Here is a 26,494-nt window from a genome sequence, read left to right as displayed (position 1 = left end):
AACAGGGAAGAGGAGAGGGATTACACAGGCTCACTCCCTGGGGAGTGAGAGGTTCAATCCACCTTTCAGGTATCCCCAGCCTGGGGGTCTGACACTGAGAAGACAAGTTGCCTTAGCAGGTTTGAAAACCAGAGGGACTGACAGCAGGGCTGTAAGAAACCTAGACTCCACTTGTGAAGATCACACACACTACCAAAACAAGGCAGAGGAAGCAGATAGAAACTGCCTGGGACTCTGGCCAGTTTCCTGCCACCACCCCGGTGTGCACCCCGGCCTGAGACAAACACCAACTCCAGCCCCACTTGCTCTGCAGTACAGCTTCACACTGGCTCATAGCCTTCCATGGCCAAGGGGAGTGCACAGCTCTGGGGGACAGAGCCAGCTCAAACACAGAAAAGCATCTGAATAGGGCAAGGGTGGCCATTTCTGGCACTAGTGGAGGCAGTGGGTTGGGAGTGGTCCAGAATGCTCACTGGTGCTGGGACTGCCACAGCCCACACCCCGACCCACACTGGGCACTCCAGCCCCACCTACTCTGTGGTGCAGCTCCATTCCAGGCAAGGGCTACTGCAGCCGAGGGGAGTGCACAGTTTTGGGGAACAGAGCCGGCTCAGACCTGACACAGCATCTAAACAGGGCAAGGGCAGCCATTGCTGGCACCAGCAGAGTCAGCGGATTGGGAGCAGTCTGGAATGCAGACTGCTGCCAGGACCACCACAGCCTACACCCCAACCCATGCCAAAAGCCTGTTCCAGTCCCTCTTGTTCCAGCACTGCTCCCTTTTGGGGCAAGGGTGACAGTGCTGGGAGGAGGGAGAACACAATTAGAGGGAAGGGAGCCAGCTCTGACTTGACCCTCAGGACTTCTGCTCCAGGAACTTGGGACCTGACCCTTCCTTCAATAGGGTAGTGTTGGCCACTGAGCAGTGGAGAATCCCTGGCTCACACCTAGCTCTGGCTCTAGCTCTGTCCCCTCCATGTCCAGCCCCACCTCTTATCAAGGTGATAGCTGCCAGCATACCCTGGGGAAAGACGTAACTCATGATCACATCGGATCCAGCTTTCCCACCAAAGCCACTGGGCACGAACAGACTGTATAGGGACAGTCCCACATAAGGACACCCTTTCAAAACCACAATAGGTAACTGATTGAGCTAATTTCATAGAAATGGAGAAATTTAAGCAGAACGAGAAGAGAGAGCAGTTTGTTTCAAATGAATGAATAAGAGAAAAACCCTGAAAAAACAACTAATGAAACAGAATAAATAATTTACCAGATAAAGAGTTCAAGCGTTAGTAATAAGAATGCTAACTGAATTAGGGAAAAGAATTGATTAACACAGTGACAATTGTAACAAAGAACTAGAAAATATGAAAAAGAATCAATCAGTACAGAAGAATATGATAACTGAAATGAAAAGAAACTAGAGGGACTTAACAGCAGACCAGGTGATGCATATGTGATCTGGAAGGTAGAATAATGGAAACCACCCAATCAGAACAGCAGAAAGAAAAACAAATTTAAAAAATGAGAACAGTTTAAGGGACCTCTAGGACAACATCAAGTGTGAAAACATTCACATTATAAGGAGAAGAGAGAGAGAAAGGGGTTGAAAATGTATTTCATGAAATTATGGCTGAAAACTTACTAAACCTAAAGAAGGAAAGAGATATCCAGCTACAGGAACCACAGAGGGTCCCAAACAAGATGAACCCAAACAGACCCACACCAAGACATATCATAAATAAAATGGCAAAATTTAAAGGTAATGAGAGGATTCTGAAGGCAGCAAGAGAAAAACAAAGAGTCAGTTCAAGGGAACCCCCATAAGGCTATCAGCTGATTTCTCTGCAGAAACTTTGCAGGCCAGAAGGGAGTGGCATAATATATTCAAAGTCCTGAAAGGGAAAAACCTGCAACCTAGGACACCCTACCAAGCAAGATTATCATTTAGAATAAAAGGAGAGATACAGAATTTTTCAGACAAGCAAAAACTAAAAGAATTCAGCAATACTAAACCTACCCTAAAAGAAATGTTAAAGGGTCTTCTCTAAGTGAAAAAGAAAAGGCCACACAAAAGTAAGAATCTATAGGAAAGGAAAAATACCACTAGTAAAGGCAAATACATAGTAAAGACTGTGGAGCAACCACTTAAATAAGCTAGTCCTAAGATTAAAAGATAAAAAATTGTAAAACCAACTATAATTACCTTAGACAGTGAAATGATAAACATGAAATGTACAATATGACATCAAAAACACAAAACATGGAGGAGGGGAGTAAAAAAATTTACATGGCCGCTGAGCCTGTGTGTCCGGAGCCTGTGCTCCGCAACGGGAGAGGCCACAACAGTGAGAGGCCCGCGTACCGCAAAAAAATAAAATAAAAATAAATAAATTAATTAAAATAAAATAAAATACCTAGGAATAAACCTAACCAAGGAGGTCAAACACCTATACTCTGAAAACTATAAAGAATTAAATCAACTACAACGAATAATCCTAAAATTTATATGGAACCACATAAGACCCCAAATAGCCAAAGCAGTCTTAAGAAAAAAGAACAAAGCTAGAGGTATCACACTCCCTGACTTTATACTACAAAGCTACAGTATTCAAAACAATATGGTACTGGCACAAAAACAGACACATAGACCAATGGAATAGAATAGAGAGCCCAGAAATAAACCTACACACTTATGGTCAATCTATGAAAAAGGAGTCAAGAGCATACAATGGAGAAAAGACACTCTCTTCAATACATGGTGCTGGGAAAACTGAACAGCTACATGTAAATAAAAATTAGAATATTTTCTCATACCACATACAAAAATAAACTCAAAGTAGATTAAATACCTAAATGCAAGACCAGAAACCATAAAACTCCTAGAAGAAAACATAGGCAGAACACTCTTTGACATAAATTGTAGCAATATTTTTTGGGTCTGTCTCCTAAGGCAAAGGAAATAAAAGCAAAAATAAACAAATGGGACTAATTAAACTTAAAATCTTTTGCACATCAATGGAAACCATCAACAAAATCAAAACACAACCCACTGAATGGGAGAAAATATTTGCAATTGATATGACCAATAAGGGGTTAATATCAAAAATAAATAACTCATACAACTTAATACCAAACAAACCCCAACAACCCAATTAAAAAATAGGCAGGGACTTCCTTGGTGGTGCAGTGGATAAGAATCCACCTGCCAATGCAGGGCACACGGGTTCGAGCCCTGGTCCGGGAAGATCCCACATGCCACGGAGCAACTAAGCCCGTGTGCCACAACTGCTGAACCAGCGCTCCAGAGCCCGCGCACCACAACTACTGAGCCCGCCTGCTGCAACTACAGAAGCCCACATGCCTACAGCCCGTGATCCGCAACAAGAGAAGCCACCACAATGAGAAGCCCACACACGGCAACAAAGAGTAGCCCCCACTCGCCACAACTAGAGAAAGCCCTCGCGCAGCAACAAAGACTCAACATAGCCAAAAATGAATAAATAAATTTATTTTTTTTTAAAAAAATGGGCAGAAGACCTGAATAGACGTTTTTCCAAAAAAGAGATACAGATGGCCAATAGGCACATGAAATATGCTCAACATCGCTAATCATCAGAGACATGCAAATGAAAACCACAGTGAGATATCAACTCATGCCTGTCAGAAAAGCTATCATCAAAAAGACAACAGGGACTTCCCTGGTCAAAATGGATTAAAGACCTAAATGTAAGGCCAGACACTATAAAACTCATACAGGAAAACACAGACAGAACACTCTTTGACATAAATCACAGCAAGATCTTTTTTTGATCCACCTCCTAGAGTAATGAAAATAAAAGCAAAAATAAACAAATGGGATCTAATTAAACTTAAAAGCATTTGCGCAGCAAAGGAAACCATAAACAAAACAAAAAGACAGTCCTCAGAATGGGAGAAAATATTTGCAAACAAAGCAACTGACAAGGGATTAATCTCCAAAATATATAAACAGCTCATGTAGCTTAATATCAGAAAAGCAAATAACCCAATCATAAAATGAGTGGAAGATCTAGAGACATTTCTCCAAAGACCCAAAAGCACATGAAAAGATGCTTAACATCACAAATTTTTAGAGAAATGCAAATCAAAACTACAGTGAGGTATCACCTCACACTAGTCAGAATGGCCATCATCGAAAAATCTACAAACAATAAATGCTGGAGAGGGTATGGAGAAAAGGGAACCCTCCTACACTGTTGGTGGGAATGTAAATTGGTACAGCCACTATGGATAACAGTATGGAGGTTCCTTAAAAAACTAAAAGTAGAACTACCATATGATCCAACAATCCCACTACTGGGCAAATACCCGGAGAAAACCATAATTCAAAAAGAGTCGTGTACCACAATGTTCACTGCAGCACTATTTACAATAGCCAGAACATGGAAGCAACCTAAATGTCCATCAACAGAGGAATGCATAAAGAAGGTGTGGTACATATATACAACGGAATATTACTCAGCAATAAAAAAGAACAAAATAATGTCATTTGCAGCAACATGGATGGACCTAGAGATTGTCATACTGAGTGAAGTAAGTCAGACACAGAAAGACAAATATATGATATCGCTTATATATGGAATCTAAAAAAAAAGGTATAAATGAACTTATTTACAGAACAGAAGTAGAGTCACAGATGTAGAAAACAAACTTATCGTTACCAGGCATTAAGGGCGGGGGGCGACGGGGGAGAGATAAATTGGGAGATTGGGACTGACATATACACACTACTATATATAAAATAGATAACTTATAAGAAGCTACTGTATAGCACAGGGAACTCTATTCAATACTCTGTAATGGCTGCATGGGAATAGAATCTAAAAAAAGAGTGGATATATGTATATGTATAACTCATTCACTTTGCTGTATACCTGAAACTAACACAACACTGTAAATCACCTATATGCCAATAAAAACAATTTTTAATAAAATAAAAAAATGAATATAACAAAACAGACTCACAGTTATAGAAAACAAACTAGTGGTTACCAGTGGGGAGAGGGAAGAGGGGAGGGGCAAGATGGGAGAAGGGAGGGGCAAGATAGGAGTGGGAGATTAGGAGGTACAAATTACTATGTATAAAATAAGCTACAAGGATATATTGTATAGCACAGGGAATATAGCCAATGTTTTATAATAACTTCAACTTGCGTATACTGTATAAAAATACTGAATCACTATGTTACAAACCTAAAACTAATATAATACTCTAAATCAACTATACATCAGTTTAAAAAAAAAAAAACAGATTAAAACTAAAAAAACAAAAGGGTCCACCAACTACTTGGCACAATTACTGCAAAAGGAAGATTATGGTGAAATTTCAGGATAGGAGTGCAGTGGCAGGGGAGGGGTAGTTTCTTACCCTTTAACCACTCTTTGACTTTCAAAACTTTTATATATTACTTTAATAAAGATAAAAATTAACTTCAAAAGTACAATGAACACCAGATTGAGTGTTTTCAGCCAACACATGTCAGGCAAATGTGAACAACAGTAGGGGAAAAAAAAAACAGGATGACATTAATATAAGAAAGTAAATTTCAAAGTAAAAAGCAGTAGGCTTCCCTGGTGGCACAGTGGTTAAGAATCCGCCTGCCAATGCAGGGGACATGGGTTCAAGCCCTGGTCCGGGAAGATCCCACATGGCATGGAGCAACTAAGCCCATGAGCCACAACTACTGAGCCCATGAGCCACAACTACTGAGCCCGTGTGACACAACTACTGAAGCCCATGCGCCTAGAGCCTGTGCTCCACAACAAGAGAAGCCACCGCAATAAGAAGCCCTCGCACCGCAACGAAGAGTAGCCCCCACTCGCCGCAACTAGAGAAAGTCTGTGTGCAGCAACAAAGACCCCATGCAGCCAAAAATAATAACAAAAAAAACAAAGTAAAAAGCAGTAAACAAGACCAGTTTATTGTGATAAAAGTTTAAATCTATAATGAATAAGTCTAATAATGTAACATCAAAAATATAAAGTAAATCTGTTAGAAATACTAGAAGAAAGAAACGTAACTGTGATGGAAGACTTTAATATGATGATCATAACTCAGATTTGAATAAATAAGACCTAAAAAATATTATATATGAATAATACATACTGAATTTTGTGCCTTGCAATGAGAAGGCTATTTCTTTTCTAGCATCCATAGAACATTTCTAAAAGTTGATAATATTTTAGTCACAAAGTAAATCTCTATAAATACAGTAAATTGTACTGGCCATATTCTCTAATGAGTGTAACTCATTAACGAGTATATTCAAAGAAGAATATTGTGGAACAGTTATTGAGAGATTTTTGAGAGTTATTAACTCTCAGAGTTATTGAGAGATTGACTCCCTGGCAGGCATCCTTCAGGATCCTTCATTTAATCCTTCATTTCACCCTGTTGAAATGGCAAAATGGCACATATGGGTTGAGATAGCCTAGATGAAGGTGCCAAGTGCTCTGTGTCTGGACATGACACACCCCAACTCCTTCTCAAACCACAGCACAAGCTAGTGGGACTGGTTTGGCCCACTATCCACCCTCTAAGTATTTTTCTCTACCCCTGTAAGTATTACTATCTTAACTGATAATACCTTTAGGAGAAAACTGTCTCAAGGTAAAAATCCCAGAACATCTGAGAAGAACAACACTGTAAGTGACCAAAAAAAAAAAAAAACAGCTGAAATTTGCTATTCCTTACACATGTACTATTCCATATATATATATATATATATATATATATATATATATATAAAAGAAGTAATTTTTTAAATAAATAATAAAACCATCAGCTTTTTGCATCTTTGAATTATCTCGACTTCACAATCATGTTTAAGTTTTTTCTCCTTTTTTTAATCTTATACATTTTTAAAAATAAAGTTTACAGATAACTTTTATATCAAATTTATGTAACGTGGAAATAATTACATATCTCAGTGGTCCACTTTTTTTCTTCATTAAATGTTTATTTTTTATAATGAAATATAATTGATATATAACATTGTATTAGTTCAGGTGACAATGTAATGATTCAATATATGTATATATTGCAAAATGATCACCACAATAAGTCTAGTTAAACATCCAAAACCTCACATAGTTACAATTTTTTTCTTGTGATAAGAACTTGGAAGATCTACTCTCTTAGCAACTTTCAAATATACAATATGGTAATATTAATTATAGTCACCATGCTGTATATCAGTGGTTCACTTAGAAATGTCTTCCATATCTTTTGTATATCTTATTAAAGCAGTAATTTTCTGCTTACTTTTTCATTACCCAGACTTAAGATAGGAGTCTATGAATTTGAGTTTTTCTACACACAACTAAATCAGGTAAAATATATATACGCCCACAAAAAGACAGTCAACTAATCTTTGACAAAGGAGCAAATATAATACAATGGAGAAAAGTAGTCTTTTCAACAAATGATGCTAGAACAAGTGGATATCCACACACAAAAAAGTGAATATAAACATAGATGTTACACCCCTCACAAAAATTAACTCGAAATTGATCACAGACCTAAATGTAAAAAAGAATGTAAAACTCCTAGAAGACGACATAGGAGAAAATCTAGATGACCTTGGGTTTCACAATGACTTTTTAGGTACAACACCAAAGCCATAATCCGTGAGAGAAATAATTGATACAGGGGCTTTATTAAAATGAAAAACTTATGCTCTGTGAAAGACAGTGTCAAGAGAATGAGAAGACAAGCCACAGACTAAGAGGAAATATTTGTAGAATATTATCCAAAATATACAAAGAATTCTTAAAACTCCACAACAAGAAATTTTAAAACAATTTAAAACAAACCAATTTAAAAATGGGGCAAAGGCCTTAAGGGACACCTCACCAGAGAAGATACACAATTGGCAAAGAAGCATTTGAAGAGATGCTTAATATCATACGTCATTAGGAAATCGCAAATTAAAACTGCAATGAGATACCACTACACTACACCCACATTAGAATGGCCAAAATCCACAATACTGACAGCACTGAATGCAAGCAGGGATGTGGAAGAACAGGAACTCTCATTCATTGCTGGTAAAATGCAAAATGGTACAGCCACTTTAGAAGGTTTCTTACAAAACTTTTGTAAGTTTCTTACAAAACTTTAGGTTTCTTACAAAACTAACTATACTCATACAATAGAATCTAGCAACTGCGCTCTCAGGTATTAACCCAAGTGAGCTGAAAACATGTCCACACAAAACCCTGCACAAAGATGTTTATATCAGGCTTATTCATGATTGCCAAAACTTGGAAGCAACCAAGATGCCCTTCAGTAAGTGAATGGAGAAACAGTATATCCAGACAATGGAATATTATTTAGCACTAAGAAGAAATGAGCTTTCAAGCCATGGAAAAACATGGAGGAAACTTAAATGCATATTGCTAAGTAAAACAAATAATAATCTGACAACACTACATACTGTATGTTTCCAATTATATGACATTTTGGAAAAGGCAAAACTGGAAACAGTAAAAAGATCAGTGGTTGCCAGGTGTTGTGGGGAGGGAAAGTTGAACAGGCAGAGCCCAGAGGATTTTTAGGTCAGTGAAACTATTCTGTCTGTTAGTATAATGATAGATACATGTCATCATACATTTGTCAAAACCCATAGAATGTGTTAACACCAAGAGTGAACCCTAATGTAAACTATGGACTTTGGGTGATAATGATGGGTTCATCAAATGTAACAAATGCACCATTCTGGTACCAGATGTGAATAGAGGACGTTGTGCATATATGATGGTAGGGAGTCTATTGGAACTCTCTACTTTCTGCCCAATTTTCACTGTGAACCTAAAGCAGCTCTAAAAAAAAGTCCATTTTTTTTTAAATTATTAAGGTACCCAGGTTTCAACCCAGAACCTTTAACTATTGATTTTATACGTTAAGTACTACAGTTAGTTGTGGATGTGCCCAGTGTGAAAGAAAACATTGAAATAGTGTCAATAATCGTTTCCCATTAGTCCCTCATAGCTAATAATTATGGCAATCTTTTCTTTATACGCCTGTCTTCTAGAAAGGTAATATAACCTACTGTATAGCACAGGGAACTCTACTCAATACTCTATAATGACCTATATGGGAATAGAATCTAAAAAAAGAGTGGATATGTGTTATATGTATAACTGATTCCTTTGCTGTACAGCAGAAACTAACACAATACTGTAAATCAACTATACTCCAATAAAAATTAATTTTAAAAAAAGGTAATATAGTGACCGCCTGGAGGGGTGGGATAGGGAGGGTGGGAGGGAGGGAGACGCAAGAGGGAAGAGATATGGGGACATATGTATATGTATAACTGATTCACTTTCTTATAAACCAGAAACTGACACACCATTGTAAAGCAATTATACCCCAATAAAGATGTTTAAAAAAAAAAGACCTGGTGCAGCCAAATAAATAAATAAATATTTTTTTTAAAAAAAGGTAATATAATGCCTTATATGTGTATATTACATGTATCTATATATGCAGTATATATTATATATTTATATATAATATTATATAATTGTTGAGAGTTTTTGTTTTTTCCCACATAAATGGCAATTTATATCACCACACTTTACTTTTTATCTTATTAACACATTTTCAATGGTAGTATATCCTAGCTCAATCAAATTCTCTAAAACAATTAGGGACTTACATTTTTAATTAAGTTCAGAAGTTAGTTGCTGCTCTTAAGAAAATATATAGACCTGAATACTGTTGTCCTTGGTTTTCCTGAAATATTAAAATCTAATCTAAGATTGCCTTAAGAGAGCCAAACTGAATATTATGTCACTTTTTATACTTGAAATGTTAATGATGATAGTATGCAAGATGAGGGTCTATATGTTATTAAGTACCTTTGCACCAAAAAGTGTGATATACTGATTCTTGATGATATTATAGAATAATCACCATGCCAATCATTTACATTTAATCTTTGAGTTCAGGGAAAAGAGATACTAAGATTCTGCACTGAGTTTTAAAGTTAATCTGCTCCGAAGATCCCCTCCTAAAGAGTCTGTAGATATGTGTATTACAGTATAGCTTGTTTCCCTTATAATCTTATGTATTTTATTTTAGATATTTAAAAACATGATTCTGAGAAGGGGTTCATAGGCCTCAGTAGACTACCAAAGAAGTCCATGGCACAAATATACAAAAACAATTAACTATTTATGAAGACCTCTATTGTACCTATAATAAGTATATAGAAAACAAACATTTTTAAAAAATAAAAACAGTTAACCTCTGTGTTAGAGTCACTTTATTTCATTTGTAACATAAATTTTAACAGGAGGAATTTCTTTAGCTACATGTTCACCTAATTCTAAGAGAGCTTTTTAGTCTTCCATACTAGTTGAGGTTATTCAACTAGATAAGCAGTGACATAGGAAGTAGGTTGATGAGGAATAATACCAACCAAATATTGCAAATACAGTTTACCACATTAAGTAAACACAACTTTCTACAACAAACATTATAACAAACGTAATTTTCTATTAAAAAAACACTAATAGTCTCAACGTTAAAAAGTCAAGGCCTTAAGAAGTATTAAACTTTTTAATATTACAAGAAAGCTCTTTGTGCTTTTGTAAAGACTTTCTGACAGTAAAACATAGAATAACTGTTGTATAGATTTAACTTAAACACTGTGGTAAGTAGAGCACTAATATTTATCTCCTTTTTTGTTTGTTTATTTATTTATTTATTTGGCTGCACCGGGTCTTAGTTGCAGCACGCAGGATCTTTTAGTTGAGGCAAGCGGGATCTTTTAGTTGCGACCTGTGGGATCTTTTAGTTGCGGTGTGTGGGATCTAGTTCCCTGACCAGGGATTGAACCCGGGCCCCCTCCATTGGGTGTGTGGAGTCTTAGCCACTGGACCACCAGGGAAGTCCCAATACTTAAGTGCTTTAGGTACTTCTTATATACCTAAATATATAACCTAGTTAATCCCTGTTCTTTGTAGTCTCAAAAGCATTAGTATCAATAGCTTCTTAGTTTCTCTTAAGTTTCTATTAAACTTGTAATTTCTGATTTTGACTTTAATTAAGGTGAATCCAATATATTTGAGGGTAGTGATAATTTATTTCCACAATAGAGTAGATACACTCTTAAGGCACCTTATTAATGTTTTCTTTCAAAGATTTTCAGAAGTTCTCAGCCTGAAATTTTTTTTCCAGACTGAATAGTTTAAACCCCAGTGGTCAACAAACTTTGTGTAAAGGGTCCAATAGTAAATATTTTAAGCTCTTTAGGCCACATGGTCTCTAGCTCAACTATTCACTGCAATTGTAGCTTGAAAACAACCACAGATAAGACATAAACAATGACTGTGACCATGTTCCAGTAAAACTTTATTTACAAAAACAGATGATAGGCCAGATTTAGCCTATAGGCTATAGTTTTACAACCCTTGGGCTAACCCACTGTCAGGTTCATGTACCGTCTTAAAGTGTAATGTGAAATGTAGTACAAATGCTTTGGTTATATTTCCATTTTTTTTATTGACCTATAGTTGATTTACAATGTTGTGCCAGTCTTTGCTGTACAGCAAAGTGACTCAGTTATACACATATGTACATTCTTTTTTATATTATAGAAAATATATCATATATTATATACATATTTATATTATATTTCCATTTTTAATTATTTGTTTTTGATCTATGTTTAACCTAACATGGATTATTTGACCCTTAGCTTCTAGACTGATTTAATTTCACATTGTCCATAAGTTCTTACCAGTCAGAATACTTAGTCAATGTGGGGGAAATGTGAATAAGGATAATTTGAGATATTTGGGGGGGGTTGGGGGGGTTGTTTTTCTGTTTTAGGGGGTTTTTTGGCCACACTGCTTGCAGGATCTCAGTTCCCCGACCAGGAATTTAACCTGGGTCACAGCAGTGAAAACCCGAAATCCTAACCACTAGGCCACCAGAGAATTCGAGGTATTTGTTAATTAATGTGTAAGGATAGGTACTAATTGACACAGTATTCTGAGTAAATTTTGTGCTTCGTTTAGAGGGGGAACTCTGTCTCATTGTGTGGCACAATCCAATTACGTATTCCCATTCTTAGTTTTAGCACTCACTTCCCTTGCATTCTGAGTCCGTCATTCCCTCTATTTGAACATTTTTCCTCCTTTTACCCAATCTATTTTCTTTCCTCGTAGCACCCATACTACTTGGATGAGCATTTTACTTTCACGACTGAACTCGTCAAACCTTAATATCTTACAGAATTGCTTCCTGAATTTTTTTTTTTTTTTTTTTGCGGTACGCGGGCCTCTCACTGTTGTGGCCTCTCCCGTTGCGGAGCACAGGCTCCGGACGCACAGGCTCAACGGCCATGGCTCACGGGCCCAGCCGCTCCGCGGCATGTGGGATCTTCTCGGACAGGGCACGAACCTGTGTCCCCTGCACCGGCAGGCGGACTCTCAACCACTGCGCCACCAGGGAAGCTCCCTGAAATTTTTTGGATAACATCTTTCCCCACTTTGACACAGGATAATAAGCAATAGGATTTTGTATTCCACACTTCACTAAAAATATTTTAAATTTGTCTGTTTTGGAAAGGCATGAAGGAGGAATATAGGGGTATCTTTTTCACTCATGAAATTACTGTTCTTTCAGTACTGAGATCTAGTCAAAGCACTTATCTAAGATTTATTGCCAAGATTTGATGATTATTAGCTAAACCGCAAGGGTCTTGTCCTAGTGCTTGTCCTCTTAGATTCTCTTTAATACAATACTGTCAACTAACCTGTGCTCAAATTTTATTCATTCTTATATGTGACTCTCCTTGCACTCTGTTTGATCTTTCAGTATCTCTTTCAAAAAATATTTTTTTTTCTTTTTTACCAGCTAATCATGGCATGATTCTCTTTGTCCTCTAAATTGTCTTCTCAGGGAGTTTTCCAGTTTTCTTCTGAATTTTAGTAGTGTTTAATAGTGATTCTGACCCTAGTGTTTTGATTCTGTCCCTATTTTAACTCTAAAACAACAACACCTGGATGGATGGTCACTACCTCCTCAAACTGAAAATCATGAATACACAATTTCATACATTTTATTTTCAGAATCCTCACCTCTTTTATTTTAGTTTGCCAATCTCCCTTATCCCCTGAAATCAAAACAATACCAGTGACTTTTTCTGACTTCTTTAAGCCACATGGTCTATTCGTACTGTTTTGTGTCCTTTTTCAGATCACTAACTTGCTAAAAATAATATATTCATTTCTCTTTCCACTGCCAAATCCCTTTTCTAAGCTCTATTATGGACTAACCAGATTACTGTATATTTATTTCTTCAAGACTTCTCTATCTTCAGTTTCTATCCTTTAGTCATGCATAAAATCTGAATTTAGTTTTTTAATCTGTAGTTTCTTTTCCTCTTATCATTCTCATCAACTCTTATCCACATACTTCCTTGCCAAATTCCTTGCCATTGCATATTCTTCCTTCAATATTCCCATAATTATCGACCTAAATTATTCATATGCAACTGTTTATATTTTTTTTCTTTGAGCTGTAATGAAGTTAGCTCCTGTTCTCTCTAGGCTTATTGAGCTTCAGTCAAGCAATTCCACATACAGAGAACAGTTTAACTTCGCTTCTCTTATTTTCTTCTGAGAGAACCAGGGCATATTGCAAGTAAAAGTTGATTAGGCATGAATAGCTATATATTACCACAGTATCTTTCATTCATTTACCAAATATTTGTCAAGCATCTACCATTTGCTAGCCAGTACTCAAGACACTGAGAATACAGCAGTGAGTTATATTAAGTGGTATTAGACAGTATTGAACAGGCCAGAGAAATCCTGGCCTGTCTATAGAGTTTAGCAAACCAGACAAGTTTGAACCCCTAGAGTCATGCTGTCCCCAAAACATGGTAACCACTAGCCACATGAGGCTAATTCCAATTTTAAATTAATTAAAATTAAATGAAATTTAAAATTCAGTTCCTCAATTGCAACTAGCCACATTTATTTTGTTTTCAATTGAGGTATAGTTAATTTACAGTATTGTTTTAGTTTCAGGTATACAGCATACTGATTCAATACTTTTGCAGATAATATTGCATTATAGGTTATTACAAGATAATGGGTATAACTCCCTGTGCTGTATAATAAATCCTTGTTGCTTATCTATTTTATATATAGTAGTTTGTTAATTCCATACCCCCAATTTGTCCCTTCCCCCTTCCCTCACCCCTTTGGTAACCACAAATTTGATTTCTATGTCTGTGAGTCTGTTTCTGTTTTTTATATACATTCATTTGTATTTTTTTTTTTTAGATTCCACGTATAAGAGCTATTATATTGTATTTGTCTTTGTCGGACTCACTTCACTAAGAATATTTTCACTAGGTCCATCCATGTTGCTGCAACTGGCAATATTTCATTCTTTTTTATGGCTGAGTAATACTCCATTGTGTGTGTGTATAATGTGATATATATATATATATATATATATATATATATAGCATATCTTCTTAATCCAATTGTCTATTGATGGGCATTTAGATTATTGTTTGGCTATTGTAAATAGTGCTGCTATGAACATTGGGGTGCATGTATCTTTTCAAATTAGTGTTTTCTTTTTTTTTTTCTGGATATATACCCAGGAGGGGAATTGCTGGATCATATAGTACTGCTATTTTTAGTTTTTTTAAGGAACCACCATACTGTTTTCCATAGTGGTTGCACCAATTACATTCCCACCAACAGTGCAAGAGGGTTCCCCTTTCTCCACATCCTCGCCAACATTTGTTATTTGTAGACTTGATAAAGGCCATTCTGACAGGTGTGAGGCAATACCTCACTGTGTTTTGTTTTTTCTAATGAGAAAGTATTTGATTTTTTTTTTATTTTATTTATTTATTTTTTGGCTGCATTGGGTTGTCGCTGCGCGCGGGCTTTCTCTAGTTGTGGCGAGCAGGGGCTACTCTTCCTTGCAGTGCGCAGGTTTCTTATTGCAGCGGTTTCTATTGTTGCAGAGCATGGGCTCTAGGCGCACAGGCTTCAGTAGTTGCAGCATGTGGACTCAGCAGTTGTGGCTCGTGGGCGGTAGAGCGCAGGCTCAGTAGTTGTGGCACATAGGCTTAGTTGCTACGTGGCATGTGGGATCTTCTTGGACCAGGGCTCAAAGCCGTGTCCCCTGCATTGGCAGGCGGATTCTTAACCACTGCACCACCAGGGAAGTCCCTCATTGTGGTTTTGATTTGCATTTCTCTAATAATTAATAATGCTGAGCATCTTTTCATGTACCTATTAGCCATCTGTATGACTTCTTTGAAAAAATGTCTGTTCGAGTCTTCTGCCCATTTTTTGATAAGATTTTCTTTTTTATATTGAGTTGGATGAGCTATTTGTATATTTTGGATATTAACCCCTTATCTGTCACATTGTTTACAAATATTTTTTCCCATCCTGTAGGTTGTCCTTTCGTTTTGTTTATGGTTTCCTTTGCTGTGCAGAAGCCTTTCAGTTTAATTAAGTCCCATTTATTTATTTTTGCTTTTACTTCTTTTGCCTTGGAAGACTGATCCAAGAAAATATTGCTACAATTTATGTCAAAGAGTGTTTCACCTATGTTCTCTTTCAGGAGTTTTATGGTTTCATGTCTTACATTTAGATCTTTAAACCATTTTGAGTTTATTTTTGTATATGATATGAGAGAATATTCTAATCTCACTGTTTTACATGTGGCTGTCCAGTTTTCCCAGCACCACTTGTTGAAGCCACATTTCAAGTGCTAAATAGCCCCATGTGGCTACTGACTACCATATTTGACAATGTAGATATAGAACGTTACCATCAACATAGAAATTTCTGTCAGATAGTACTTCTCTAAAGTAATTGGAATATGGAAAATTTTGAGCCTATACAAAATGTAAACATATGTCATAGGACAACTTGGTTCCCTAAATTAGGAATGGACCTATGCTCAAAGTGCCAAAAAGGTGGTAGGGACTAGGTTGTTTCTTTGGCCCAAACTAGCATTAGCACAAAAAAATTCTCAGGATAACACAGATGTATGGAATTACTCTGTATTCTATGACATAGGTACCTAAGTGCCTGTTCTACCAATGCCAGCTTGAAGAGTACTTTTGGGGTTTTAGACAACTTTCTAAATAGCCTTCTGCCTATCTCCACTCCCTTTTTTAGAAACATGTTTTTAAAACTCAACTCATAATGTTTTCAAAATAGAAGGAATGTTGTAACTCACTTGTTTCTCTGTTGACCTATTTCTCATTTTTATATATGGAACATTTATGCTGTAACACTAGACTAAAGTGTGTAAAATAGATTGTAAGCTCTCAGAGAGAGAGCAAGCCTTTCCTGAGTGCTGGACCCCTCCTAATCTCTACCCTCTCACTTCTTAACACTCTAATACTATTAGTACCACATATTCTGCAAGTATTTAGTAAATGTTCGTGGATGTCCTGCACTCATCTATTCTAACTTATTCTTTTTTTTCCCATTCAGGTTTTCTGATCTATATTTTCTTTCTCTTTACTTAACAGACAGTGTGGAGCATTCATTATTAAGACAACTGGGCAGCTCTAGTCTAGCTCAACTGATTTCTTGTCCTATGATCCTTGTGTGGCCGAGACCCAGCTTCAACGAACCGGCTAGATGCTGCCCGTTGTGAAACTTAGGGTTAGTTAATACCTCGCCATACTTATTTATTCCACTATAAGCTGTCTAAATTTGATGAAATTTGCTTTTTCAGCTGTTCTACAAAATTATTTAGGTGGATGTGGCATGTTGGTTTTTTAATGTGTTGATCTAACTGTAGTGACATTTTCTACAACATGTTTTATCCATTCCATAAATAATAACCACATTGGGAATAGTGAGTTATCTTTCATTTTCTCTGCTTTGTGTTATTTCTTTTCCTCTCAATCTTTTAGAAGTTATGGTTCATATTCTTTGATATTTATTTTAATATTTAGGATAAGAGTCATTTCTAATTCTAATAGAATTTTTAGTACTTTCATGCCTTTTATCACATATTTAATCTTAATGAATCAGTTCTACTACTTTGTAATTCTGTCATTTTTTGTCTATTTTTTTATTTATTTGTTACTGCTACTCCTTATTTAATTTTGCTTTTACCATGGTTTTCAGAATTTGAATAGTACTTATACTCCTTTTTAAATAACATTTCCAAACATTGGAAATACCATCAACATGATCAGTATTCTTGCCTTTTCATGTGATTAATTTGACTATAGTAAATTTTTTCTCTAATATTTGAGATAATGCTCCAGCCTTCCTATAACATAAGCCATTTGGTACCAAATTTTATATAATATGGATCACCTAGTAGAGGTGTTTTGATAAAAGAAGGCTCACCTCTGACATGATCTCATAACATTGACTAATATTTTACTATATTTTGGTGTTCTTTTAATGTTTTAATCTTTTGACCTTTCCTTATGTTTTACCAATATATTCAGTTATATATGTTATCAGTTCTTAAAAGGACAATTAATTATTTCCATAAAAAGCAAAATTATTTCTTACACCAAAGAAAAACTTTAAATTCTGATTCTAAAGCCAATTCTTATTATAAAATTGGAAAATAGGTGGGGAGGAGAAGCCGTTGTTCAAAAGTTACAGAACAAATCGTAAGTGTTTTTATCACTAAAATTTATTTGTAGTATGAAAAAAGCCTTCTTCAATCCATTTGCAGTTCTTTCACTGACCTCCTAATTTTAGGCAAGAAGGGGAAAAGCCATAAATATTGGCATTACCCTAATAAATCTCCTTCCTTTCTTTTTCCATCCCCAAATATATTCCATGCTCAGCAACAGAAATAATAAGACTTGGACCCCAAAGTTTTTCCTCGTGAGTTAAACAGGGAGTTTCTTTTGAAACCGTAGTGAATGTGCTTGCCAGTCAAATGGTTTCATGAGAACAGCAGGAGCATATGAAATATATACTAGCATATGAGGATTCCATGTACATTAATTACTCTCAGTTTTTAGAAATGTAAAAAGACTAAAGTCCCACAAGGAAATTTCAAGTTTTTTGTTCTGTAAGAAAAATTATTAACTACCAGTGTTAGAGATCTTCTTTTAATAGTACTATCCTTGAGAACAAAAAAAATTAATGTCTTGATTTTCAAAATGTTAAACATGATGCTAAACAAATCCTGGACTGTTAATAAAAATTAATGATGTATTATTGGATAAGGAATTTTGATAATTATGCATACCCAGGCGTGTTTTTCTACAGAGCTGTATAGATTACATGTATGCACACATCTAATATATATACATAATATGCATACACACGTACATATTTTATATATATACGTGCATCTATAATTCATACATATAGACTTTCTTAGAATTTAGCTTTATTTTGAGAAGCTAATCAAAACTGTAGAATTTATTGAAACCTAAATATATGGAGGATATCATCAACCTTCTTCATGGCCTAGCTTGATAGCCGACACATGTTTTTCTAAAGACAGATTAGGAGGATGAAAATTCTCCCGACATATACTACATAAAGCTCATTTTATTTTTTTCCTTTCTGTAGGTTTTTTGTTTTTTTGTCTTTTGGGGGTTTTTTTTGCCAGCGCCGTGCGGCTTGTGGGATCTTACTTCCCCTACCAGGGATCGAACCTGGGCCACAACAGTGAAAGCTCCAAGTCCTAATTCCCTGGCAGAATTCCCTGTAGTATATCTCCTATAGGTAAATTTGAAACGAAGTTTTTACTTACTTAGTACCCATTTTGAAAAGCCAATCTTAAGACAGCTGCAGTTCACTCTGTTTTAGAATGAAATGGGTAATACATTATTAGTCCCTGTACCAGAATCACAAGGTAATAAATTTGCAACCTATTTTCCTAAAACCTCTAATACAATCAGAGATAGAAAGATGGTAGCATGTCAAAAGATAAAGCATCTTGGAAAATTAAGACTTCAACTTCCTCTCAGCTGAGTTATCAGGATAGCTTAGAAAAAGATGTATGATTTAGTTTATAACATTGCTTTATAAATTTCTGCCAATAATTGCAGTACATTATTTTCAAACATGTTTATACATGATAACTCCCATATGTTAGGAGTGTGTTTCCTGGATTTATGCTATATTTAACTATAAAATAATGAATCGGGGTCACACAAAAATTCTTTGTATTTTTTCCAGAAGTAGTGCTTCAGTAGTATTAAAATATAGAATCAAAGGACTAGAAAAAATTTTAGGAGGGCATCGAATTCAACGTTGATATCATGCTTCAACATGCCCTATTGTTATAATAGTAAATTGCTGGACCCTGAACCTATACTTCGACTAAAATGTACTCTGAAATCCCTATAGACTTCAGGGGGAAAGAGCCAAATTATACACAAAGGATGGATATAATATTCATCTTTGGTACTGTTTCTTTCAACCCTATTCCGTGTTTTCATTCCTGTATATAAATTCCTAAAACTATGCTATCAGCTTCTGTACTTGCATGTTGAGTACTACTGTCTGATTAACAGCTACAGTTATTGCTGTTGTTGGACCTGCTATGTGTGTTTCTGTCTCTCTGCTTTTATGTATTGCATAAATTTGCTAATATTTTCTGCATCCTCCTGGTTCCTCTCAGAAATCAAGTACCATTCAAGATCATTTATTTAACATTGTCATTATTTCTCCTTTCCATGTGACATAATCCTTCTTCAGTTTTCTATATACAAGATTCATGGTTATCTTGATGTTACCTGCTTTCTGACCTGTGAGGATCCACAGATATAAAATAGAAGGTGTAGATTTCAAACTAGTGAAATAACAGATTAAGGATTTCCCATTTTCTCATTCTTTTTAGGCATGGTGCTTAAAACAGTATCAACTAATATAATGACAAGCCTGAATCTATCAAAGTAAAGATACATAGTAACAGTATGAATAGTCATTAAGACATTTTACTTAGGCTAGTGAGTGATACCATATTGACATCTGACTTATTTTTAAAACATGTAATTTTAAAATTTTCCATTTACTGATTTGTCAGTTTTCCTCATTTGGTATGTATTTATTAGTTAATAGAAGCCAATACTTGATTATTTACTCGTATTTTGGTGCATAATTTTCTTAGTGAAGCTAGTATGTTAACCTCAGTTTTGCATTTCTGTCAAGGTGTGTACCCATGAGTAATGGTCATTCAGTACTTCTCTAAAGGTGATATAAGTCATAAATATCATTGTGCACTTTCTCCCCTTTGGAAAGAAGGGGTGTAAGAAGCCACCTCTCTATACACAGGGACTAAAGTCCTTCTCTTCCTCCCCTGCTAAGAGTCTTTTCCTCAATTCAGCCCTCTTATTTGTTGGTTTTTGTTCCTCATCAGAGAAAACTGGGGGGACCCTAGATCCTCACACTCCTTTGGGATGTATGTACCTACAAGATTCCAGTATGCTCTTCGGCTTAAAGAGAGAATTTCTAAAAAGAGGTTTTTTTTATTAGACTAACTTTTTTCTTCATTTCTTTTTTTGTGGAATAGAGAAGGTAAAATACATCTCTGAGAGTTTTTCTTTCCTGGGGAAAATAACACTTTTCAGGAAATGGTAGTTCTTTTGTGTTATTTTGTTATTTAAAGTGACTCAAGTACAAAGGCTTCAAAGGAAATGTCTCAAAGTTCTTAGCATTTATTTTCCTCCCATTACTTACCATCAACAGGTTTTGTTGCATTCTCTCTAGGCCTTTGTCTTTAATAGGTTTCAGTGTTTTGCAGTTTTCCCTTTGGAAAATTACAAGTGAAAAATCAAACTACAATTAACCCTTAAACAACACGGGGATTAGGGACACCGACACACACACACACACACACACACACCCTGAGTATAATGCATAATTATGGCCCTCCATATCCACCATTCTGTATCCGTGGTTCCTCCCTTGTTCCTTATCTGTAAATTCAACCTATGGTGGATTAGTACTGTAGTTATTTATTGAAAAAAATCCACCTACCAATGGAGCCTCACAGTTCAAACCTGTGTGTCATTCAAAAGTCAACTATATATTCCTCCTGTCCCTTGAATTCCCTAAGCCTACCAGTTGTACTCTTTCAATCTGGAAACAATTCACTGTCTATTCACCTGAATATCTCTTTTCCAACTTGTTTGCCAAGTACCATATCCTTGATGTTTGAATCAATTAAAAAAAAAAAAGAAACTGAGTGTGCTGGCCATGAGAAAGACCTCCCCCTCCATCTGGCTTTCCCCCTTCTGGCTCTTAGCATTCTGAGGACCTCTATTTTCTATTTTGGATAGAATTTCTCCAAATTTTTAGGGACCCTGAGTCTTTTCTTATCCACCCAATTCAATTAATTTTCTTTTTTTTCTTTCAGACAAACATTTTTTTTTTAATGCATGCTCTCCTGTCTTTTTATGGCTGCGTTGGGTCTTCATTGCTACATGTAGGCTTTCTCTAGTTGCCGCGAACGGGGGCTAACTCTTCATTGCGGTGCGCAGGCTTCTCATTGTTGTGGCTCCTCTTGTTGCGAAGCACAGGCTCTAGGCACGTGGGCTTCAGTAGTTGTGGCTCACAGGCTCTAGAGCACAGGCTCAGTAGCTGTGGTGCACAGGCTTAGTTGCTCCGCAGCATGTGTGATCTTCCCGGACCAGGGCTCGAACCCATGTCCCCTGCATTGGCAGGTGGATTATTAACCACTGCGCCACCAGGGAAGCCCCCAATTAATTTTCATTGACTGAAAATGATAGAGCTTAAGTATATTTTCTATGTAGCCATTATATGTACACTGTCACCTCTGCTTTCATTTTCAAATATGGCTCTAAAATGAAAGAAAAGAAAGCAATCAAGCATACTTAATTTTGGAAGAGTTTTGCCAAATTCCAACCATATTACTGATGATATTTAAATTCAAAAGATAGTCCCAGAAAAGATGTCAATATTGGGCTAAGTACGTAATCTAATAATACTAACCTGAATTCTAGATTTGCGGAATAAAAGAAAGGGAGAAAAAAGGATCTTTCTCCTCCTTGACTTCCCTAAGAATAAAGAGAATGTTAGTTAATGCAAACACTCAATCCAATTTAGTAGAATTTCCAACAGTATAATGTAACATGAAAAAATTCAGGCAATATGGTAACGATGTTTTGGCTTAAGGAATCCAGCTTACAAGTAGCTAATTCATACTTAAGAGAATGTCATTCTTGGTTTTCACAGCTTCCTTCCTTCTTCCATTTTTGAACCCCTTGGTACTCTTTTTTTCTTTTTTTTGGCTGCATTGGGTCTTCATGTCTGTGCTCGGGCTTTCTCTAGTTGCAGCGAGGGGGGGCTACTCTTCATTGTGGTGCACGAGCTTCTCATTGCAGTGGCATCTCCTGTTTCGGAGCATGGGCTCTAGACACACAAGCTTCAGTAGTTGTGGCACACGGGCTCAGTACTTGTGGCTCACAAGCTCTAGAGCACAGGTTCAGTAGTTGTGGCACACGCGCATAGTTGCTCCGCGGCATGTGGGATCTTCCTGAACCAGGGCTCGAACCCGTGTCCCCTGCATTGACAGGAGGATTCTTAACCACTGCACCACCAGGGAAGCTCCCATTGGTACTCCTTTTTTCTTTTTCTTTTTTTTAGCTGCATTGGGTCTTCATTGCTGCACGCGGGCTTTCTCTAGTTGCAGCGAGCAGGGGCTACTCTTCGTTCTGGTGCGCGGGCTTCTTATTGCGGTGGCTTCCCTTGTTCCGGACCATGATCTCTAGGCACACAGGCTTCAGTAGTTGTGGCACATGGGCTTAGTTGCTCTGCGGCATGTGGGATCTTCCCGGACCAGGGCTCGAACCCGTGTCCCCTGCATTGGCAGGCGGATTCTTAACCACTGTGCCTCCAGGGAAGCACCCCCCATTGGTACTCTTAAAGCTCCATATTGTTCACAATGCTTCCTAATAATAACAGAGCGAGCACTTTGGAAGTATGAAAAAAAAAAAGAGAACCAGGATAGCTTTTGCTTGAACGTGGAATGTTTTATCCTTTTCTTTCTTTTGCTTTATGTATTATAAACATTATAAAAGGAAACTTTGAAAGATGATGATCAACCACAGTTATGTTTGTGTCTAACTCCTAAAGATCAGATGAAATTAGAAATGATGATAGTTGACCAGAGGGCAGACAGCAGAAGCAAGAAGAACTACAATCCTGCAGCCTGTGGAACAAAAACCACAATCACAGAAAGAAAGACAAGATGAAATGGCAGAGGGCTATGTACCAGATGGAGGAAAAAGGTAAAACATCAGAAAAACAACTAAACGAAATGGAGATAGGCAATCTTCCAGAAAAAGAATTCAGAATGATAGTGAAGATGATCCAGGACCTTGGAAAAAGAATGGAGGCAAAGGGCTTCCCAGGTGGCGCAGTGGTTGAGAGTCCACCTGCCAATGCAGGGGACACGGATTCGTGCCCCAGTCCGGGAGGATCCCACATGCCATGGAGCGGCTGGGCCTGTGAGCCATGGCCACTGAGCCTACGCATCCGGAGCCTGTTGCTCCGCAATGGGAGAGGCCACAACAGTGAGAGGCCCGCGTACCGCAAAAAAAAAAAAAACATATGATCATCTCAATACATGCAGAAAAAGCTTTTGACAAAATTCAACACCCATTTATGATAAAAACTCTACAGAAACTGGGCAAAGAGGGAAGCTACTTCAACATAATAAAGGCCATATATGACAAACCCACAGGAAACATCATTCTCAATGGTGAAAAACTGAAAGCATTTCCTCTAAGATCAGGAACAAGACAAGGATGTCCACTCTCACCACTATTATTCAACATAGTTTTGGAAGTCCTAGCCACGGCAGAGAAGAAAAAGAAATAAAAGGAATACAAATTGGAAAAGAAGAAGTAAAACTGTCACTGTTTGCAGATGACATGATATTATACATAGAGAATCCTAAAAGTACCACCAGAAATCTACAAGAGCTAATCAGTGAATTTGGTAACGTTGCAGGGTACAAAATTAATGCACAGAAATACACTAATGATGAAAAATCTGAACTAGAAAATAAGGAAACACTCCCATTTACCACTTCAACAAAAAGAATAAAATACCTAGGAATAAACCTACCTAGGGAGACAAAAGACCTGTATGCAGAAAACTGTAAGACACTGATGAAAGAAATTAAAGATGATACCAACAGATGGAGAGATATACCATGTTCCTGGATTGGAAGAATCAATATTGTGAAAATGACTATACTACCCAAAGCATTCTACAGATTCAGTGCAATCCCTTTTAAATTACCAATGGCATTTTTTACAGAACTGGAACACAAAATCATAAAATTTGTATGGAGACACAAAAGGCCCCGAATAGCCAAAGCAATCTTGAGGGAAAAAAACAGAACTGGAGGAATCAGACACCCTAACTTCAGACTATACTACAAAGCTACAGTAATCAAGCCAATATGGTACTGGCACGAAAACAGAAATATAGATCCATGGAACAGGATAGAAAGCCCAGAGATAAACCCACGCTCCTATGGTCAACTAATCTATGACAAAGGAGGCAAGGATATACAATAGAGAAAAGACAGTCTCTTCAATAAGCGGTGCTGGGAAAACTGGACAGCTACGTGCAAAAGAATGAAATTAAAACACTCCCTAACACCATACAGAAAAATAAACTCAAAATGGATTAGAGACCTAAATGTAAGGCCAGGCACTATAAAACTCTTAGAGGAAAACATAGGAAGAACACTCTTTGACATAAATCACAGCAAGATCTTTTTTGATCCACCTCCTAGAGTAATGGAAATAAAAACAAAAATATACAAATGGGACCTAATGAAACTTCAAAGCTTTTGCACAGCAAAGGAAACCATCAACAAGATGAAAAGACAACCCTCAGAATGGGAGAAAATATTTGCAAATGAATCTACGGACAAAGGATTAATCTCCAAAATATATAAACAGCTCATGCATCTCAATATTACAAAAAACAAACAACCCAATCCAAAACTGAGCAGAAGACCTAAATAGACATTTCTCCAAAGAAGACATACAGATGGCCAAGAAGCACATGAAAAGCTGCTCAACGTCACTAATTATTAGAGAAATGCAAATCAAAACTACAATGAGGTATCACCTCATACCAGTTAGAATGGGCACCATCAGAAAATCTACAAACAACAAATGCTGGAGAGGATGTGGAGAGAAGGGAACCCTCTTGCAGTGTTGGTGGGAATGAAAATTGATACAGCCACTATGGAGAACAGTATGGAGTTTCCTTTAAAAACTAAAATTAGAATTACCATATGACCCAGCAATCCCACTACTGGGCATATACCCAGAGAAAACCATAATTCAAAAAGACACGTGCACCCCAATGTTCATTGCAGCACTATTTACAATAGCCAGGTCATGGAAGCAACCTAAATGCCCATTGACAGACAAATGGATAAAGAATATGTGGCCCATATATACAATGGAATATTACTCAGCCATAAAAAGGAACAAAATTCGGTCGTTTGTAGAGACGTGGATGCATCTAGAGACTGTCATACAGAGTGAAGTTAAGTGAGAAACAGAAAAATAAATATCATGGCTTCCCTGGTGGCGCAGTGGTTGAGAGTCCGCCTGCTGATGCAGGGGACACGGGTTCGTGCCCTGGTCCGGGAAGATCCCACATGCCGCGGAGCAGCTAGGCCCGTCAGCCATGGCCGCTGAGCCTGTGCGTCCAGAGCCTGTGCTCCACAACAGGAGAGGCCACAACAGTGAGAGGCCCACGTACCGCAAAATAAAACAAAACAAAACAAATATTGTATATTAACGCATATATGTGGAACCTAGAAAATGGTACAGATGAACCAGTTTGCAGAGCAGAAATTGAGACACAGAAGTAGAGAAAAAACGTATGGACACCAAAGGGGGAAGCGGCGGCGGGCAGGGGTGGTGGTGTGATGAATGGGAGATTGGGATTGACATGTATACACTGATGTGTATAAAATGGATGACTAATAAGAACCTGCTGTATAAAAAAGTAAAATTTAAAAAAGAAAAAAAAAGGATGTTAGTTAATATTCATCTTTTTGTAAATCTGTATCTTACTAGATTTCAAATGGGCTGTCCTGTTTCCTCAATGGATCTCATAAGTATAACCCTAGATAATGAAATACAGACATTTTGCTTTGTAGTTTAACAGATTTGTTTTGTTTTTGTTTTTGTTTTTGCGGTATGCGGGCCTCTCACTGTTTTGGCCTCTCCCATTGCGGAGCACAGGCTCCGGACGCGCAGGCTCAGCAGCCGTGGCTCACGGGCCCAGCCGCTCTGCGGCATGTGGGATCCTCCCGGACCGGGGCACGAACCCGCGTCCCCTGCATCGGCAGACAGACTCGCAACCACTGCGCCACCAGGGAAGCCCCAGATTTGTACTTTTGAAGTTAAAAACTTTTTAATCCTTTCACTTGCTTCTTGAA

At 37.2% G+C, this 26,494-nt stretch overlaps 1 protein-coding gene across 2 annotated transcripts in view; it reads left to right on the top strand.

Annotated features, from left to right (window-relative positions):
• The window catches only part of BOLL (boule homolog, RNA binding protein), a 58,908-nt gene extending 35,570 nt beyond the window's left edge, over positions 1–23,338 (top strand). Inside the window, exon 11 of one of the 2 annotated variants that reach the window (XM_079924201.1) lies at positions 23,149–23,338. In XM_079924201.1, the coding sequence (XP_079780327.1) occupies positions 23,149–23,157 (9 nt within the window). In that variant the 3' untranslated portion in view covers positions 23,158–23,338. Of the gene's footprint in view, positions 1–16,586; positions 16,626–23,148 lie in introns of those variants that run through there. The other variant, XM_079924202.1, reaches the window with a different exon arrangement.
• The last annotated feature ends 3,156 nt before the right edge of the window (positions 23,339–26,494 follow it).

Source organism: Stenella coeruleoalba (genome assembly GCF_951394435.1).
Source record: "Stenella coeruleoalba genome assembly, chromosome: 6".
NCBI lineage: Eukaryota > Metazoa > Chordata > Mammalia > Artiodactyla > Delphinidae > Stenella > Stenella coeruleoalba.
This window is presented reverse-complemented; position numbering and strand designations above follow the sequence as displayed.